The sequence below is a fragment of the Ciconia boyciana genome, chromosome 7 (genome assembly GCF_034638445.1).
Source record: "Ciconia boyciana chromosome 7, ASM3463844v1, whole genome shotgun sequence".
Lineage (NCBI taxonomy): Eukaryota > Metazoa > Chordata > Aves > Ciconiiformes > Ciconiidae > Ciconia > Ciconia boyciana.
Window position 1 is genome coordinate 26,409,021 of NC_132940.1, and position 20,944 is coordinate 26,429,964.

The window sequence follows — 20,944 nt, forward strand, 5'->3', positions numbered from 1 at the left end:
GTCACCGACACGAGTGGCGCCCCCCTCCCAGCCGCGCTCTTGTTCCCGCTCACGGCGATTTCCCGGCACCACCCCGCAGGCCGCCGCCGTCCTCCCTGGCCCTGGCGGCAGCGACCCGCCCGCTGAGGGGCAGGAAGCGGACAGGGAGAGGCGCCGGGGCCCGCTCCTCGGCCGCCCCCGCGGTAACACCCCGGACCGCCCCGCCGGCGGGAAAGCTGCGCCGCCGCGCTCGCGCATGCTCAGAAGCGACGCCGTCGTCGTCGTCCCCCACGTCGGCGCACAGAGCGAGGCTGCGCGCGGCGCCGGGACCCGGAAGCGGCGGAAGCGGGTGCGGGTGCGGAGTGCAGCGGCGTTTAGCGGCCGAGCGGGCCCCGGGGACCGCCCAGCGCCGCGCAGGTGCGTGAGGCCGCCCCGCCGGGGCAGCGTGTGGGGAGCGGACGGCCCGGCCCGGGGCTGGGGGGGGTGCGGCCATTTTATGTCCCGCTCGGCAGGGGCGGGGGGGCCCTCGCGGCGCCCTGATGAGGGAGGCGGGTCCGGGGCGCCCTCTTTGCCCCCGAGCTCGATGTCGCAGGGCACTCCTCGGGCCGGCCCTCGGCTCCGCGGCGGACCTGCTGGCGCAGGGACAAAGGCATCGTCCGCGGACCGGGCCGAGCCGAGGGAGGCGGGAGCCCGGCCGCGGACTTGACACTTGGCGGTGACAGGCGCGGGCGGAGGGCCGTGCCGAGCGGCCTGGGCAGCCCTGCCGCCCTGTCAGGCGCCGGGCGGGTCTCTGGGCTGGCCCGAGGGGACGGGCGCCCGGCGGGAAAAGCAGAAGGGTTGGCTTGCCGTGTTGGGGTTAAACGGAAAGCGAATGCCCTTCGGTGTAGTAATAATAATAACAACTGTGTACGCCCATCCCGGAGTATTTCACAGGCTATATGCCTCTAGGAGACGAACAAAACCACCCTCAGCTGTCTTTAGAGCTAATAATAGGTGTTGTCGGTGCACTTTCTCCGACTAGTGTTATGCCGTGGTCTGGAATGGGAAGTGTGAGATTTTAGTAATTTAATAAAAGGTTAGTATGCAGGGCCGATAAAACTAAGAGAGAAGTAAAGAAAACATTCATAAAAAAGGAAGTTATGGTTAAGTACTAAGAGTAATTTTTATCATAATTCTTTTGCAGATTATGATAGTACTGTTACGTATTTTCTCAAGGTCTGGAGCAGAACCAAGTCTTCACGAGAATTTTTTGCCAATCACCTATGAAGCTCCTGATTTTGAAGTTGCACTTCTGCAATGAAGAAAAGGAGACGGCTCGCTGCAAATCTAAATGAAAAGGTTCATCTTGGCCATGAGAAAGATACTGCAGAACAGATTCTTGTAGTAGACTGTGCACAAGAAATTGTCCCAAAGTCTGCAGAAATAGCTCCTGCAGATCAGCTTGAATCTTCCCAAGAGCTTTCACCATCATCAGAACAAAGAAAACTCCTAAGCTCATTGCAGTATAACAAAAATCTACTTAAATACTTAAATGACGATAGACAGAAACATCCATCATTTTGCGATTTACTCATAATTGTAGAAGGAAAAGAATTTAGTGCTCACAAAGTTGTAGTGGCTGTTGGGAGTAGTTATTTTCATGCCTGTTTGAGCAAAAATCCAAGCACTGATGTCGTCACGTTAGATCATGTAACTCATTCTGTCTTTCAGCATTTGCTTGAGTTTCTTTACACCTCTGAGTTTTTTGTATATAAAAATGAAATTCCGTTAGTGCTGGAAGCAGCAAAATTTTTAGATATCATAGATGCAGTGAAGTTACTAAATAATGAAAGTGTTTCTAACGTACAGACTGATGTGGTAACTGATGCACCTACATCAGTAGAAACACTCAATGAACTGACAGGTAAACTATTAAATAGTCATCAGTGCACTTTTTGTGGTCGAAGTTTCTGTTACAAGAAGTCCCTAGAAAATCATTTGGCTAAAGCCCACAGATCCCTTTCACTGGAAAGAAAACATGGGTTAAAAATGATTGAGAAGGCTGACTTTTCCACTAGACGTTCTACAAGAAACCGTAAATGTCCAGCTAAATTTGATAACAGTGACAATGAAAGTGGTGATGCATCTGACAGCAATTTGGAAAAAATCAGTTCTGACAAGGAAACATCTGATAGAAGTGAATTTGAAGACAGTGAAAGTGAATGCAATGCTGATGAAGAGGGACAGGAAGAGGAAATGTCAGGTGAAGATTCAGAGTCTGAAGAACAAAGTGAAAAAGAACAGAATGATACTGAAGAGGGTTCTGAGGCAGTTGATTCAGTGGGAAATATTCCTGAAGGCTTAGCTCCAGTCATCATTCAAAGCAGTAGCAAAAAACTACTGCAGTGTCCCAAGTGTGACAAAAAATTTGATCGAATAGGTAAGAGCAAGTTAGGTTGATCTCTTTGCTTTTTACCATATGGTGGTGCTGTTTGTATGGGAAATAAACTGAACTTTTTCTCTGTGCTAGAGAGTGAAGATCATAATTTCTGGATCCTCTCACTGATCCAGTATGCTGCTAATTTTTCTGAATGTATTAAGTTGTTATGTCTGTGGTGCTAAACAGTTTCAATAAATGAACTGAGTGCATTATTTGAAAAATCTGCAAATGCTAAATTTATTTCTCTTTCACTGCTCTGGATTCTGGTTGTTAGCATGGTATGTAAAAGCAGCATTGAAAAAGGAGAGAAATATAGCAAGATATTAAATGATAAATTGCATGAAGTCTGAAACTTGTACTGTATTTTCTGCCAAATTAATTTTAAGTAACAAAGCTGTCATTATTGCTGAAGTAAAACAGCACCATTGCCAAACAGCCTGAAATTCTTCTATTCTACATGATGTGTAGTTGCTTAGGACCTAGTCACTCTGACTTCTAGCTTAATTTTTTGGTCTGTAGTTAATACCAACTAGTATTTCATCAACCTAATTGTTCTGTTAGTATCGTTTGTTACAGTCAAATCTAGGTGTATAGTTACTCAGGATATCAGAAGAGTCAAAATTCCAGCCTTCCTGTCCTTTCCCCCCTTAAAAGTAAATTACTGCTGAACTCCAGAATTTTGGTGTTCTTTCAGCTGGAATAAATGTTGAATTATGGTCATGTAAGGTATTGACTTCCTTTCAATCATGGGAATTAGGAAAGAAACAGTTCCTCATAGTGTTAGGCATTTTTTGGTGTTCTTATAATAGACACAGTGTATCTTCCATCATTTTGAGATTTTAGGAGTTTATGAAAATGGGGTGGGGCTGGGGTGTGTGTGTTAATTCCTACTCACACACAATGTGCTTAGCTTGCTGAGGTGAAGTGAATTTTCCAAGGTCACAAATTATATCATAGAAGCTATTTAACATTAAAAATGTAGGACTTAACTGTACTTGTAATGCTGTATCTTAAAATTAAAGCAACATAGGAAATTTTCTGAATTTGAGAGCTTTGTTATTAATATCGAAAGGCTACTGTGCAGAAATAAATGGCTTGTGAGTAGGGTTGTAATGGTATATTTTGGGTTTGCACATATTGGAAGCCCTTTTCTCTTTGCGCTTTCATGACTTAGAATTCTAGTTTTGTGCTCAAAAAATACACGAGAAATAGCATTAAAACAAGTGATACATAAAGTATGTTTTCATAAGCTTGTATTACTGTAGACAATTGACTTCCATTTTAAATTTATGAGCTATAGTCTTTTTTTTTCCTTTATCTAACTCCCAAAAGTATGATGCATATTCTACAGAGAAAAAAAAAAATCATCTAGTACAAAGCAGAGAGCCTGCTATTGACTAAGTAGGTAGGTCCTCGGTGTAGGACCGAATTCTGTCCTCAGAAAAAACTGGCAAACGGAAGAGAGAATACAACCAGTGTGAAAGAAATGGGAGAGTAGTATTTTTGTTTATGGTAGTATCTTGGGTCCCAAATATAGATAATTTGCAAGGGTCTGTGTCATTCATTCACTGTTTTGTTATTTGAAAGTACCTTAAAAATACCAGTGTGTTGCAAGGCTGTTCCCTGTTCTGGAAAGGTACTTCACAATCAGTGTAATGAAAGAGTAGTAGTATAACTTTCAGTAGTGAAGAACTGAGTATGCTGTAGGGTTGAACAAGAGGGACTTGTAACCCTCACACAGATTTAACAGTAATACAGAGCCCTTTTATTTTTACTCTTTATCTTAAAAATAGTTAAGATGGAAGTGTGTGGAGGAACCTTGAAACAAACATGTGATCACCATGCAGTTTTCAGTGTAAACCAGTAGAAATCTTCAGATGTGTGTGGAAGGTACTTAGATCTTGACCACATTTGAGAGAGAGATTACAGAACAAACCCCAAATGTATGTATTGTAGGTGATACCTGTTACAGTTTATGCTAACAGATTTTTGTTGTTGTTGTTGTACAGGCAAATACGAGAGCCATACACGTGTACACACGGGTGAGAAGCCTTTTGAGTGTGATATATGTCATCAGCGCTATTCAACGAAGTCCAACCTGACAGTGCACAGAAAGAAACACTCTAGTGATACTGACTTTCATAAAAAGGAACACAAATGTCCCTACTGCAATAAGCTGCATGCAAGCAAAAAGACTTTAGCAAAGCACGTGAAGAGGCAAGTATGACCAAATTTGTCTTGCGTTTCTGAAGAATCATTTTTTTCAGTTTGAAAGCGAAGATAAATGTATGTATGCAAAGAGCATATTCTGCATTATTTGTATAACTTTTTGCAAATAAGTATGTTTTCAAAGGACATGGGGATTAGCAGTATCAACTAACCTGCCAGAAGGAGTGCATAGGGACTGACTAAATAGCAACAGTGGTTCTGTGGGAGTTCTGCCATAGGCTTTTACTATAAATTTTAGGATGCTCAGATTAGCTAGCACAGTCAGTCAGAACACAACAGTTTTAATAATTACCTGTGTTGCGTTTAATGTGGAGGAAGAGTAAAATACCTTCTTTGGTTTTAGATGTTGATGCTATACTGTTGATGATAATAGATGGGTAAACCATTTCCTTGCAGATTCTTTTAGGTGAATAATTTGTTTATGACAGGTCTAATTATCAGGTATTATTATTTACATACTGCTTTTTTCTCTTTCTTTGTAAATATCCATAAAGCATTATAATTGAAACTGTCCTCTGTCTTACTACTTGTCATATGAGATTCTAGAGGATTCTACAGTCAACACTGCTTTCCAGTTACTTATGCCTTTAGAATTGTTTAATTATCAATATTCTGTTCTGCTGGTTTGGTGATCAACTTTCATGACACATAAAGTTTAGAAATGGATATTTGGTATTTGGGTGATCTTCATCTTAGAAAGTTATAAGTACTTTCAGCTTCTGTCTTTCTCCTAGGTTTCATCCAGAGAATGTACAGGAATTTCTTTCTATCAAGAAGACCAAGAGTGAAGGTTGGAAATGTGATGTAAGTAATACTTCAGTACTTTTGGTTTGTTCATACAGATACTATGTTTTGTGACTTGGAATACTTAAGTGAAAATATGGTATGTGTTTCTGTGGAATCTCAGTAAGCTTTGTAAATGATGGTATAAATTTCCTCTTTATGTGCTGATTTAAAAACTGAACTTTGTCTGTATATACAGCTTGTGACCAGGTAGATAATACCAAATTGAATTCTAAACTAGCTGAAGGCACTATTTTTTAATGTGATCAGTTATTACCATTGTTAAAGTACATCAATTTGCAGATGATTAGACTTGAGTGTTTGTTGTGGTTTAACCCCAGCTGGCAACTAAGCACCACACAGCCGCTTGCTCACTCCCCCAGAGGAATGGGGGAGAGAATCAGAAGAGTAAAAGTGAGAAAACTCATGGGTTGAGATAAAGACAGTTTAACAGGGAAAGCAAATGCAAGCAAAGCAAAACAAGGAATTAATTCACTATTTCCCATCGGCAGGCAGGCGTTCAGCCATCTCCAGGAAAGCAGGGCTCCATCACGCGTAACGGTTACTTGGGAAGACAAACACCATCACTCCGAACGTCCCCCCCTTCCTTCTTCTTCCCCAGCTTTATATGCTGAGCATGACATCGTATGGTATGGAATAGCCCTTTGGTCAGCTGGGGTCAGCTGTCCCACCTGTGTCCCCTCCCACCTTCTTGTGCACCCCCAGCCTCCTCGCTGGTGGGGTGGGGTGAGAAGCAGAAAAGGCCTTGACTCTGTGTAAGCACTGCTCAGCAGTAACTAAAACATCCCTGTGTTATTAACACTGTTTTCAGCACAAATCCAAACATAGCCCCATACTAGCTGCTATGAAGAAAACTAACTCTATCCCAGCCAAAACCAGCACAGTGTTATGAATACTTTAAAAACAGAGTATTTGCTCTGCCATTAATTATACACATCAAACACTGACCATAAAGTACACTTTTTTGGAAGGCTCGCTCAATAGTGAGGAAAATATATGCTAAATATGAAACACTTTCTCATTTAGCTGCATATGCCCATCAACAGAGTTGTAAATTTGTACTAAATTTATCTCTGGTTGTAAAATCAGAGGGTCCTTTCCTTGATTTTCCCCAGGAGAGGTATACGTGTGAAACTACATCTACAGTAAAAAGAAGTTTGTAGAACTTCCATTCTCTATCTGTCTGCTGCCAAATAATGTTTTAAGGTTACAAATGTTGGGTTTTGTTGTTGTTTTTTTTTAAGGGAATTGGTTTACCTTTTTCAGGGCAGCCGTTTTGTTTAGGCAGCCGTTTTGTTTATGCAAACTGCTGTATGCCCCTGTACGTCTGTAATATTAGGTGCCGTAACATAATTAATAATCTTGCTTTGTTTGTGAACTTTCACTTACAAACATATAGTAGGAGGTTGGGAGGTACCAACTGTAGGAATTTGTAGTGTTCATTCCACTGGTGATGGTACCATGGTTGGAGGTATTACATGGTTGACCAAAGGATGTTATCTTCCAGATGAAGTTATATTGTGTGAACATGTTACAGGTTCTGTTTGTTCCTAGATAAGAAACATTTTAATAGTGGGAATCAGTTTTGCAACATTGTTGACGTTCATTTCTCGGACAGTACTCTTACCAGATGAACGATTTGGTAAACTCCACTTGGTGGTTTGGGGTTTTTTTTTTTCGGTTGAAAATTTCAAGTTTATGTTAGGTAGAAATTTTTAAAAAGTGAGACGCTGCTCTTGTACTGCTCATGTGCATTGAAAATGGACTTGAGTTGAAAGCAGGGAGTAGAATTTTTTATTTAACGTTAATGAGTTTTTAAACAAATAAAGCTGTTGCTTCTGATTTTCTGAGGCTGAAAGAGTGTTATTCAGGTGTGCCCTGAGAAACTGATTGCATGATTTAATGTATGGGAGTTAGGTAGTACTACATTCAGCTATTATGAACAATGGCAACAGTTTCACAGTGAAATCAGTGAGCACCGTGTTGATTTATGTTAAAGCATGGGACCCTGATGTTAAATTGTAATACCTAGGTTAAATGCCTGAATTTGAGCTGTGGCTTCAATTCTGTAATTGAACTGCATGCTTACTTTAATGACTACTTATAATTCTTGTACATTTAGGTTTTGATTAATCTGAAAACAGTACTAAAAAGCTCACATAATTTTAACATTGCAAAAGTTATGTATCTCTAAAATATATTTTGAGTTCTATTTCTTTGTTGGTATTGGCATTTTCTCTTTAATACATGCTGTCAGAGAATTTCCCAGAGGAAATAAAGGAACAGGTATGACTCTAGTTCTACAGTAGCTTATACTACAACAGCTTTTACCACAGTCCAACTGAGCTGTTTTCAACATCCAAAACCAAGCCAAAACTATTTGCTTTTTTTCCGTTGGGTTATTTTCTGCCAAGTTACTGTGTTGAAACACCCTAGGAAAACAGTCTGGTAAGGGCTAGAGTCAGTAGAAAGAAGCAGGGGTGGAACATGTAACTGTATGCAGGAGTTGCCAGTATGATTTAGGCTGCCATGGATCGTCATCCTAATTTATATAGTGCAATCCGCTAGGGTTTATGTAGAACACAGATTTTTTTGATGTTGACTGCAAGGTTTTACAAGTTGGGATAGAGTATGCTTTTGAAGAATACATGTTTAATCTTACATTGCTGAAGAGAGAAGATGAACTAAACTGATAGAGTTTATGAATAGGAAAAAAAGTCTGGTTATAACTGATGTATCTTTGACAAAGTGTATTATCATTTTAGATTTGTAAGAAATCTTTCACTCGAAGACCTCATTTAGAAGAGCATATGATCCTTCACTCTCAGGATAAACCCTTTAAGTGTACCTACTGTGAAGAGCACTTTAAATCACGATTTGCAAGACTGAAACATCAAGAAAAATTCCATCTCGGTATAGAAACCTCCTTCTGACATGTAAACAATAGATTTAAAGTAAAACCTTCCTCCACCATTTTATGTCCTTATCAGTCTGGTTTCCACCCCACCTCCTTTTCCAGTTCTCTCTTTTTCAGTTTTGTGGGGGAGTTGTTGTTTTTTTTTGGTGGTTAGTTTTTTACTTTTCTGTCTTTTTGAGGCATTGTATTGTACCTAAATAAAAGCAAAATTGGGGGAGGGGAAGAAGAATTAAAGTTAGTTTTGTTTTAAAACTTTTTTTGCATGAAATTGGTTCTCAACTACGGAGTCAGATTCTTCTGAAGTTTTCCAAAGGCCTTTTTCTTTCCTTCTGAAGTATTCCAAAGACTTTTTTATTACTACTAATTATTTCTGCTGAGTAGGAGCTAGATTGGTGATATAATGCGAATTTGTTTTTTCTAACAGTCTAAGTGGGCTTAATTATTTTGTGTATTAATTCTAAATTTTTTCTTTGCAATCATGAAACTTGCCAAAATACCAGGTATTAGAAATAACTTACCAAGCAGAAAGTGCACAAAGTCTAATTAAAGTATGCTGACTGTAGCAAACAGTAATCATTTGTTAGACAAAACTTTTGCTTTTTAAATTGATCGGGGTTTTCACAAGTAACCAGTCTGTGCATCTTGTTTGGTTTATCTGACAGTTAATGATACTGTGTGTGTCTGTCTCCTTGTAGGGCCTTTTCCTTGTGATATTTGTGGCCGCCAATTTAATGATACAGGAAATCTGAAACGCCATATAGAATGTACTCATGGAGGAAAGAGAAAATGGACATGTTTCATCTGTGGAAAATCCGTTAGGGAACGGTAAGGAGTTGCATGACCACTTGAACTTCAGCAGAACAGAGAAATACTTAGTGTGCTTTGTTTGATTCTGAATATATTTTAGCTTTGAGTTTTTAACATAAATGAGACCATTTCAGAGGGTTAGTATATTGAAAGGTAGTGTCAGAGCCACAGGTAGCATGTGGTTTTTCTGATGACCTCTAAAATTAAGGGTGACAACTGTAGGTAATCAGTCATGAGGCAGAACTATATTAAGAAAGTCTTACCTCTACTTCACTTCACTTAGGGTTCCTGTGTTGTGCAAGAACATCTTGCATTTGTGGGAAAGTTTTCTGCCATAGATATTTTGGTAAATGTACTGATGAGGACAGGCAGATGAGGAACACTGGTGAGAATGACTAAGAAGAAATTGGACTTCTACAAACACGGTTTCATGGAAGAGGGAATAATACTATACAACCTGTGCTGCTGCTTCTCTAAATGGAGGAAAAAAAATGTTAATTTAGCACTTTGAAAAGTGGAAGCTCTAAAAGTTGGCTCATAAATTCTAGTATATAGAAAAAAGAGCATAGAAAAGCTGTAGAAATAAGATGCGCCCCATTTCTATCCTACACATATGAGGGAAAAAAAAGTGAATTTTAAACAGTTGTTAACATGGCTTCAGTGCAGGTGCCTTGCACTGCTCTATAAAGAAGATCTTTTAAGTTTTCCAAATGGTGATTTATGTTTAGGTTCTGAAACAATAAGGCTTATAATTTTTTTTATTTTGACAGAATACAGCTTCATCTCAGTAACTGTGACTAAGATTCTAGTTATGTTCTCTTTGGGGAATATGAAAAGATCTGAGAGTGTACTACAATATATTTTCTTGATTTTTATTTTTTTTTCCAATGACTGACAAAGACCCCTGGAAGTACTGTAAGAGGAAGATTTGTCCTTAATGGGTTTTGTTGGTGGTGTGTATTTTCTGGTAGTTTGGTCAATAGGGTATGCACGTGTTAAAAGAAAATGCGCTAACACAATAACAAAATAGTAAACAAACAAGCTATAAAGCACAGATAGTCTTTCAGCTCTATAAAGCTCACTTTGAACTGCACGAAGAATTTCTGTTTAAAAAAGTCAATATGTTTACACCATTCAGGTTTCATTTATGTTATGTAAGGCAGTTGAATATTTAAATGTTGTTGCTCTCATTAGAAAAGATAATTTTTTTTGTGTAAAACATAAAAATATCTTTGAAAAATAATATTTATAAGTAGTACAGGAAGGAGATCAAAGAATTTTCTCTTTTATTTAGTTCACACACTTACCAGCTGTGTATACAGTAAATTTTATTGTCTGATTCCTTTGCTTGAGAGGAATTTTCACCTGCATGCACCTTTTTTTTTTTTTTTTTTTTTACATTGGAAAGGCGATAGTAAAAGTAGACTTGCATATGTATATGTATGTATGTGTATGTAAATGTATATGTATTTAAATAAGCTCTGTGCTGAGTTAAGTTAAATTAACACCCATGATCTAGATTTCCTTCAAGTCTGACTTGAAAGCTCTAGCTTTATACATACAGTAAGAAGGAAATTATTACATAGAAAATTAGTACATAGAAAATAGTGTTGAAATTGATGTTTTGTTTAATGTATGTTGTCCAAATGTATGTTGGGACAATGTTTTGTTTCTTTGCTTATATTGTTTCTAGACCCAGCTGATTCAGTAAATAGTAGATAGTTTGCCATACTACCTTTGAATGTATGTATATGTGTGTGTATGTGAATAAATTGATGCAGTTGTTTGGATATATCGTGATCCATCAGAGTTAAAGAAATTGAGAAATTCGTAGTCTGTTTCACTTTAAAGTGGCAGTGACATTGCTTAAAATTAATTTTTCTGCCTTTGTTAAACAGAACAACTTTGAAAGAACATCTGAGAATTCACAGTGGAGAGAAACCTCATCTTTGCAGTATTTGTGGGCAGAGTTTTCGTCATGGAAGCTCGTACAGGTAAAATAAGCTGCTAAACTGTCTCGCTTATTTGGTGTTATATATGCATTCATGTTATTAACATAATTCTTTGTAATGTATGGGTTTTGATTTATTCCAACTCTGAGAGCATTAGTAAATGCTTTAAACATGCTTATATATTGAAAATATATTAATAACCTGTGAGAAGTAATTTAATTTTTAATACAAGACGTAAGTGGTTTAAACACAGACAGAATCCCATACAAATCTTGTATCAAAGTTGACTTTCTTGCACATCTGAAACTTTTGCATCTTTGTTATTCAAAGAGAAAATAAGCGGAGGACTAAAATATCCTGCTAAATTAATGTCACATATGAGAGTTTACTTCTGTTCTCTCTTGCTTTCTAAGAGCAGTTTAAGCATACCTCAACTGAAGGTTATTTCCTGATATTTGTGTGAAGCATTAAAGACTGTGTTTTCTGGTATTTTGCATTGAGTTAGCAGTACAGGTTATGTTAACAAGATTGCATTTTATGGTTATATTTATGACTATACATATACAGACTTCATCTAAGAGTCCACCATGATGACAAGAGGTACGAATGTGAAGAATGTGGGAAAACATTTATTCGGCATGACCATCTGACAAAACACAAAAAGATACACTCAGGTAGGCATTTTCTTTGAAAATTGGCTTTGAAATTACTATTTTGAAATAAGATCAAATAAAAAATTAATTATGGAATTTTTTTTTTCAGTACATGCAATGTTTTAGGCTTGATAAAAGTTCCTCTCACTGTTGTTAAGGTCTACTAAAGTAGGGTAAACCTTACATGTTTTCAAGGTTTAAAAACCAAGTGTTTCCTCCATGTTAACGTAGAAAGCCGAGGGACAGTCAAAAACATGTAACAGTGAATTGCTTTAAAAATAATAATAAAAAAAGCAAAAGTGAAAAAGGAGGATTTTTTAATGAGTTCAGATTTCTTTTTTTAATAGCAATTGTGTGAAACATTATTACCACAACACAGAAGAAGCTGTCTCAGTCTCTGTCAAAGTTTGTACACTGATCACTTTAATGTAAGAACATCAAAGAGGCGTTTCTGAAGTCTCTGTTATGGGGAAGAGGGAAGGAAGGAAGGTGGTGGAAGTCAACCCTGAGAACAGCCAGATGGGATGATCAGGAGGAAGAAAAAAAAATCTTTCTGTTGCACTGAGAGCAGAAAGTTTATCAAATGTATAGGAGGAGCGAAGATTCACTAGGGACTTTTCCTTTTTCAGAACAGGATCCAAAGGGAATGTGGCCTTCTAGGAGGCAAAATACTTTCTAGGCAGCATGAAAATATGAAAGTGATCAGAGTCTAAACTTCCTGAGCCTTTATTTTGAAGGACAGCTTCTTTTTTGGTGTTTGAAATCATAATGTCTGCTATAAAATAAAGAAATCTTTGAAAACTCAAGTAAAAAAAAAATCCTCTTTTCTACTCTATTTGCTTTTCCCCCCTCTAGAAAGTTACATTCTTTGACTGTCCACACTCCTCCTACTTACATGAGAAGAAATATTCTGCCACTTTGTGGAAGATCTCAAGATGACTAAAAAGAATCAAGATACTTTTAAACAGCAGCATAAAAGAAAAAGGTAACTATGTAAATCAGGATAATTAAAAAGATAAATACTGTGATGTAATTTTAAGTTCTAAAAATTAGTAGCTGAGAATAAGCTTATCTTTTAAAGCCCCTGAATTATTGAACATAACACATTTGGGGTCATAATGAAGAGAGCAGACTCCTAGTCAGTCACTTGTACGTCTCACGCAGTGGGTGTTTGGGAAGTGTCCCTTAACTCATGAACATAAATTTATTTGTAGAAATGACAAACAATCAGTAACAGTCATATATAACAAGTGGTAAAAATCCTTACTCTGATAGAAACAACCTACTTCCTGGATTTCTTCTTTGATAACAGAATCCCTCTCTGAGTAAGGTATGGAAGTGCTTGATTGGCAGACTTTGTGAACATGGATCTACTGTATGTCTTACAATTACAGCTCTTAAACATTTAATAAGTTCCAGAAGATTTAACCAAAATGTATTGCATTTTGCCCTTGTAGGTGAAAAAGCACATCAGTGTGAGGAATGTGGAAAATGCTTTGGCCGTAGAGATCACCTTACTGTTCATTATAAAAGTGTTCATCTAGGAGAAAAAGTTTGGCAGAAGTAAGTGTGGGTTTTTTATAACTGCTGTTATAATACTTCAGTAAATACTTCTGTACTGTAACTGATTTTGTTGGGACTTGCATGTTTGTGCAGAATTCTAGTAGTCTGTGTGTTTGTCATGCCCTTTACCTTAATCTTGATAGAGATATCATTGTTATGGTTGGAAATGGATATCAGAAAATTGCCTTCACAATTTAAACAAGATGCAAGATGTTTTCTTTGTAGTGTAATTAAGTAAATAAAAACATAAGAAGGATCAAATTTTAATCTGTCGATTAGCTGTCTCAATGTTGTTCTAAATTGATGGTTTGCTGTAATATTGTCATTGCAGACTAGTTAAGACTGAATTACTAGACTTCATGTAAGCACTATGAGAACTATCCCACACTTAGGTATTTTAGAAGCTGGTAGCAGATTAGTGGCTCTGAAAGTAGGTAAAAACTTCGAAACCTGAATTATGTCTATAAATTGAAAATGCAATAGGGTTTTTAAATTCTTGAGCTCCAAAAATAAGCCTTTCAGAGATTTCGAAATAAACTGAGACCTAGTTGTTTTTCAAATGGTGAGTTTTAACTGCTTGTACTCATTAGAATTGTGTAGAAGCCTTTATAGACGTATCTGTGTTGAAAATATAGTACATTATCTGCTTATTCTCTTTGTTTTTTCTTGGTAGCCAGTAGCCTAAACCATTCCTAGTGCTTTATTTATGGCATAATTCTGTCGAAGTGAAAGCCTTTTGTGGATGTTGGCAAAAACTGTTACTTAAGGATATTTTTGGGGCCAGAAAAGAAGTTTTAGTGGCTTTTGCTCTTTGAATACTAGCGTCAATCTCAGCAGAGAATAAGATGTGAATATCAAAAAGAATTTTAATTAACCTTATTGGTATGCAGATGCCAGGAAACATGAACATAAGTGAGGAAATTTGGAAATTTTGATATTCAGCTATTTTGCAGTTAAAGATTTCAGAAAGCACTGTGCACATAGCTTTATTTTTAGTTGGTTTAAAAAAAAAGTATCTAACATGAGATGTCTTTGTTTCTTTAAAGATATAAAGCAACATTTCACCAGTGTGAAGTCTGTAAGAAAGTTTTTAAAGGGAAATCAAGTTTGGAAATGCATTTTAGGACACATTCAGGTAAAAATAAAATAAACCCCAACAAAACCACAAAACATGTAGGAATGTATTTTTATGCATCAACATTGATGGAATTATTTAATTCATTATGGTTGTTGAGCATTCAGGGCAAGAGTAGCAGGAAGCAGCAAGACTTTTTATTCTTTCTCATATGTTGGTCATTCCTGAATACTGCGTTCTGAATGTATCAGTTGAAATATTGATAATCTTCAACACAGGTTTTTGGTAAGCTCTCTACACCTCTTCCTTTAGTTTACTGGTGTATGTTCTTGCCAAAGTTACCCAGATCTAATCATTTTTGTGGTCCAGAGAATACTATTTTTCAAGTGGTAATCTAAACAAGGATTTGAAATCCCTTTGGAAAGGTTTATGTCCTTATATGTTTGACTTTGGTTTTCCTGCCTTATGTTTAGGGAAATCACTGTCCTTTCAAAATGTACAGAACTACAAATTTAGGTCATTTAATACCAGTATCATAACAGTTTAAAGACTGTTCTTTTTTTATTTGGTTTATATTCTGATTGTCTTTGGGACTTCTGTCAGGTACACACAAGTATTGAGAGAATTGTATGTAAGGAGAAGGGTATGCTAATATAACTTCTAAACAAACTTCTAATGGCTCCCTTCATTCCAGAATTGATGCTAAACTCTGCTTGCTCTGATGCTAAACTCTGCATTGATGCTATGCTCTTTTTTTTCAGTAAAATTGTTTTATACTAGGTCTCTATGCCATAATCTGTGTATGTATTTGCATATTTATGTGTGACATGGTGTTACTCGGAATAACTAATTCTTCTCTGTCTTTACAGGTGAGAAACCCTACAAATGTCAAATCTGTAATCAGTCTTTCAGGATTAAGAAGACATTAACAAAACACATGGTTATTCATTCAGATGCCCGACCTTTTAATTGCCAACACTGCAATGCAACATTTAAACGAAAAGACAAGCTGAAGTATCATATTGATCATGTTCATGGATCAAAGGCTGCAGAAGAGGCATTGACATCTTCTTCAGAGGAAAAGCTAGTCTCCTTACCAGTGCAGTACACCTCTGATGACAAAGTTTACCAAACTGAGGCTAAACAGTATGTGGAACAGTCCAAAGCATATCAATCAGAAGCCAAAACTTTGCTACAGAATGTATCTACAGAAGTATGTGTGCCTGTGACTCTGGTACCAGTTCAGATGTCTGATCCGCAAGCTGATCTAGTACAGCATACTACTCAGTCACATGGCATTCTTCCTCCACAACCTGAGCAGACAGATTATCAACGAGCAACAGATCTATCATTTCTAGAGAAATATACTCTTACTCCACAACCTGCAAATATTGTTCATCCTGTAAGACCTGAGCAAATGTTGGACCCTAGAGACCAGTCATATCTTGGAACTTTACTGGGGCTAGATACAGCTCCTACTGTACAGAATATTTCAAACAATGAACATTCATGATCAGACCATAACATTCCACCTAACTTGCTAAGCCATTAGCCAACAGAAGGCTGATATGGCAATTAAGATTTATATTTTATATTTTATTTGGACTCATGAGTCTTCTGCATAGTTTTGGAAAAACAGGTTTGTTTACATAATATTTGAACATTTAGGCACATTTTGATGCATACTGAAAGAGTGTTTCTTGTGATTTTAAGAGTTTTTAAAAATCTTATAGATGGTCTTTTAAAAATTATACTCTGAAATATCTTTTAAGGGTAGTGGCTGAAAAATGTAATTACATATCTGGCTATTAATTTAAAAAAAATTGTTTGCCTTTCTGCATCTCACTTTGAATTAATGTTTTAAGTGTAATAGAAAGCATTCTGGAAGAATAAGGACTATATCAAATACATTAAAAGTTGTAAGGGCAGGCAGGGATATAAACTTTGAATTATGTTTCACATAGAAATCAAAATATAATTTTACTTGAACCCTCAGGCATTTTTGGAGGGTTTTAAAGTCTGCCGGACTCTGGAGCCTAGCCAGTGGACACAGGAACTAGATTCTTCTGAAAAGTGATTCAGATATTTTATGAAGATACTAAACAGGGTGTTTGGTGATTCCCCTGAGTATAATTAGGCTGCCTAAATTTGGCCTCTTAATTCTTCCTTGATCTCTAATATTGAATTATGTGGAAAGATCTAGACAATGGTATTGTCTAATTTTCTACAGTTAGTCCTATATAATTTTAATATGCATTTTTTCTTGCTTTTTCAATCTTGTTTGTTTTCTAAAGTGTGCCCCACACTCTAACTTTGTAAGAACTGGGAGTATTTGCAAGGTCATTTTAATCTATGAACAGTCATAAAGGATTGGCATGGTTTATCCTTGTTAGAGCATAAATTATAGCAGGGTCCCACATTAACATGCCCATTTTCAGGTTATCTGTGATAGAGAAGAAATTTAAAGACTATTATTTCCAGAACAGAACTCAACTTCTATTTAAAAAAAGAAGTAATCAGTAATTATAAATATCTTGTGTGTTGCTAATGAAATTGTTTCATTTCTCACTTTCTTGTACTGTGTTTATAAAACAAAGTCAAACTCCTGAGAGTATTTTATGTCTTTAATTGTTTTTAGCTTTTTCTTTACTAGACATAAGGATTTTTTCCAAAAAGAACCATTTTGAACTACAAGTCTAATGTAATTCACCATGAAATCTAGTATAATTTAACCTTATCAAGCTTTCAATTTTAAGCCTACTTGAAAAATAATTATTCTGTGTTTGGTGAATATTATGCCAAAGAAAGTATCTGAAGTAATTTTATAATCTTCATTATTCCTCACAAGAATTACATATTAAGGCAAAATTTTCCCCAGTTTTCCCTATTCTTAAATTATTATCTTAAACTTTAAAATGGGAAACTGGACATATGTGCATTATTGTAACTGTTAAATTTATCCAGTGACCTGAGGACATATGATCTGTGGTAAAAAGTTCTTTTATCACTGCAGTTCTATAAACTGTTAAGTGGCACGGATCATTTTAAATCCTATTCAAATACTTTTGTGTTAGATTCTGTTAATCCCCATCTACTTCAGTGTTGAGCAGTTTGCAGGAGAGGGGCCAGAGCTGCCTGAATGTTCATATTTTGAAGCTTGTACCCTAATGGATTCTTAACCTAAACACACCAAAGATTTCTGTTAGCTGTTAAATAGTGGCAGAGTTACAGAATTTTAAGTGTTATCGGTATTTAAATAGGACTTAGCCAAAGAAGCACAATAGAAGTCCTAAACTTTAAAAGTTCAGTTTCTAAAACAGGACTACATATGTTTAACTGTTCTATGTTTGTATCTCTAGAGTAAAATTTAGAGCTGTGCTCTGGGAATGTTCAGGCTGACATGCTGTAAATATATCTGGTAAGAAGCTGAATACTAGCAAATATACAGCAATAACGAGGCCATTGAATGCCACCTTCTGAAAGGACACTATCAAGTACTACCCTTCCTGCTTTCTAACTCCACCTTCGTCTCCTTTCAAAATAAAACTGTTTCTGTCATCTTTACACTCCATGGCTTGAAAACTGCTGTTTAATGTGTAGTTTTCAAGTTGACATGTATGTATCATATTCATATTACCGCATGTGGACATGAAACATGGTTTCCAGCATTTGTAATTGTACTGTTAAAAATAACGCGACATTAATGGTGTCAGTGCAGTTCTCAGACTAAAAGCCTAACTCTGTTATTTCTTGTCTTTTCTGTCCTACAGTAGAAAAAAGTATTGTAGGATTTTGACAAAACAGTGGCTTAAAAATATTTGGTAACTGATTTTTTTTTTTTTCAATCCAGTCTGTTCAGAAGGCACTCTAGTAAAATACTAAAATGGAATTTGAAGTGTATTTACTTGATAATGTCCTTTTTAAAATTATTTCATGATTGTGCCTTTTATATATATTCTGAATAATGGCTTTTTCTCTAGTTCACTTGATTATTCAGAAAACATTAAGGTCAATATCTTCCAAAGGGCTTCATGTTTTTGGGTGCCCAGCAAGAAACAGACTATAAAAGGACTTGTTTTTCAGAAAAACGAGCGCTATCTTTGCTGTTTGGGTGACCAGAATTACTAGTCATTCCTAGAAAAAATGACCTACTAGTTCTTTGGCATTCTTTTGTTTGCAGATAACCCTACTAGTTAGTGTTTTTACCTGCTGGTCAGGCTGGATCATTGCCAGTTGACAGTGAAAGAAAATAGGAAAGCTTATATGCTAGATACATAGTTTTTATTTTTTTAATATCATGAGCTATAATTCTTATGGCTTTACATCTATTTAAAATTCATGTATGAGCAAAGTAAATTTTAATGGACTGGTACTTCATTTGGTAGGTAGAAGTGGCTGATCTCTGCTTGATGGAGGACAGTTTCTCTTAAGAGGACTGGAGTTGAAGGGCAGAGATCTGCACCTCACAGCTGCATGGGTCAAAGCTCCTTAGGTGTCTGGTACCTCCATTTTAATATGTATGTGTACTCATCCAAGAGTACACGTCCTGTTGATCTGGAGGGCGCTTTTACAATAAAGGCTATGTTTTATCTGGCAGTCATTGACTCAGTTGACTGTTTGTTGCCAAAGAAGGAAGCAGCAGGTCTCTCTTAAAAATATCTCTAAAGAATGATCAGTGGCACATTTGCAAAAAGTTGGTCTTTTCCACATGCTGACCTTTGGGGAGAAGAGTGGAGTCTGTGTTGGTACTCTAAACTGCTATGTGGTTCTGAGAACTTACTGCACTCATTCTGTTTAAACACTGAATTCTGTATTTTTTTTCTGAACAAATTTCTAGTTGTTGACTGGGTTACTGCCTTTAATTCTGTAAGTGGATGTTATGTTCGGTTTGTTTATTTATATTGGAATTTCCTCTTTGAGCACTGACACTTTTCCTATAGAGGTATGGCTCTCATGGGTTCTTTTTATGCTGAACATCAGTAATTGTAATGGTGATGATATATCTTCTGTAAGGCTGTGGTTTCCTTAAAAATATAGTGCTACTTTAGTCTGGATTATAATTCGGGTAGTTATTTTTAAAGATGGGTCATGCCAGAACACAATGACAAAAGATTTATTTGGTATCGTCAAAGAGCTAAGCTTATTTCCCTAGTAAAAAATGTGAAAGAGCTTCCAGAACTCTGAAGAACACTTCAAAGGAATCAACTCGTAACATGCTCGATCGAACATGAAATGCGTTATGGAGTGCTAAGAAATAAATGACCCTCAAGTTTTTAAATTTAAAATAATTTCTGTGTAGAAGTTCATGAATGTACAATTATGAATGAATTCTGAGAAGGCTGTTATAGATGAATGGGGGTTTTTTTCCCTCTTAATAAAAAAGATGTGAAATTTTTCTATATTGAGCATACATGCATAGCTGATGCAGGCTGCATGTTCTCCATGTGACTGAAGCTTAAGGGAAATTAAAGAGTGCATTTATCTGTAGGTCCTTGTGACTACTGTCACCTGTGATCTTTTTTACACCATCGTCTCATAGTGATTTGGTTGTTTCATGGTGTGCATTGAAGAATGCCGCTGGCAGAATATAATGCAGAGCAGTCGCTTTGCTTAAGCCCATAAGGATCTTTTTCATGGTTCATAAGAAATGTTTTGGTTTAAAAGGATTTCGTGGATTAAAGGTGACAATGGCAAAATTTTTTGAATCCCCCATAACCATTTTGATCATGTTTAAATGTTGGTCCTTTTATATGAAAGAATAAGGTGAAATAAACTCAATATTTTGTCACTGGTATATGAGATAATGTGTTTTAAATGTGATCTGTATAGGTTGATATTTTAGATGGAAGTCTTTAAGTAAAGTTGTCTTTTTAGGGGAAATTCTTTGCTGTAAGGAAAAGTTAGGAAGTGTACTGTAAATGTAGAAGTACTCCGTCCTATGTGTAATTTTGTTTGTTATGGAAAAGTAAAGTTCTTTTGTCTTAACATGGCTTGCTTCACAGGATTTCTTGCAGGGGTGCTTGTGCTAAGTTTTGACTTCTGCCCCTTTTTTTTTTTAAACAGCATGGAAACACACTATTCTGTATGTCTTTCAGTTTGAAAGCTTGTGAAAGATAAACAGATGAAGCAATTTTTTTCATCAAATTTGTGTGTGTCTCATTCTACTTTTTATTTTAAAATATTTTGTAAATTAAATTTATTTAGAAAAATACTTGGCTTCACGTGCTTTTTTTTTTTTTTTAATATGGGTAGCTTTTTAGCATGGAGGTTTGCTAAATCCATTTTTTTGGTGGCTTTTTAAATTTTGAAGCATCGCTCAAGCTATCCAATGCTAGGCTTAAGGCCATCTCCCATGGCCAGCTCCGCGCCGGGCACTTGGCAGCCTCACGCACGGTGGGCGGAGGGGCCGGGGCCGGGGCCGGGGCCGGGGCCGGGGCCGGGGCCGGGGCCGGGGCCGGGGCCTCCCTCCTGCTCCGGCGAGGTCGGGCCGTTTAAATAAAACGCCCAGCGCTAATTGGCGGAGAAGCGAGGGGGCGGGGCGGGGCG

General features: G+C 37.1%; 2 protein-coding genes across 5 annotated transcripts in view; one reads left to right on the forward strand and one right to left on the reverse strand.

The window, feature by feature from the left end:
- The window catches only part of CRB1 (crumbs cell polarity complex component 1), a 124,398-nt gene extending 123,926 nt beyond the window's left edge, over nt 1-472 (reverse strand). The window contains exon 1 of the mRNA XM_072867207.1: nt 54-472. Coding sequence (XP_072723308.1) covers nt 54-472 — 419 coding nt within the window. The remainder of the gene's footprint in view (nt 1-53) is intronic.
- On the forward strand, nt 273-20,383 carry ZBTB41 (zinc finger and BTB domain containing 41). 4 transcript variants are annotated; one of them, XM_072867404.1, is made up of 11 exons: nt 273-396; nt 1,163-2,398; nt 4,408-4,615; nt 5,362-5,431; nt 8,197-8,344; nt 9,044-9,173; nt 11,054-11,149; nt 11,675-11,781; nt 13,218-13,323; nt 14,370-14,458; nt 15,268-20,383. In XM_072867404.1, the coding sequence occupies exons 2-11, from the start codon at nt 1,276-1,278 to the stop codon at nt 15,909-15,911; spliced, it is 2,721 nt and encodes a 906-aa protein (XP_072723505.1). In that variant the 5' UTR covers nt 273-396; nt 1,163-1,275; the 3' UTR covers nt 15,912-20,383. The 4 variants fall into 4 exon arrangements, with proteins under 4 accessions (XP_072723505.1, XP_072723509.1, XP_072723508.1 ...); XM_072867408.1 differs by having other exon boundaries at nt 15,352-20,383; XM_072867407.1 differs by having other exon boundaries at nt 1,195-2,398.
- Nucleotides 20,384-20,944: the final 561 nt, after the last annotated feature.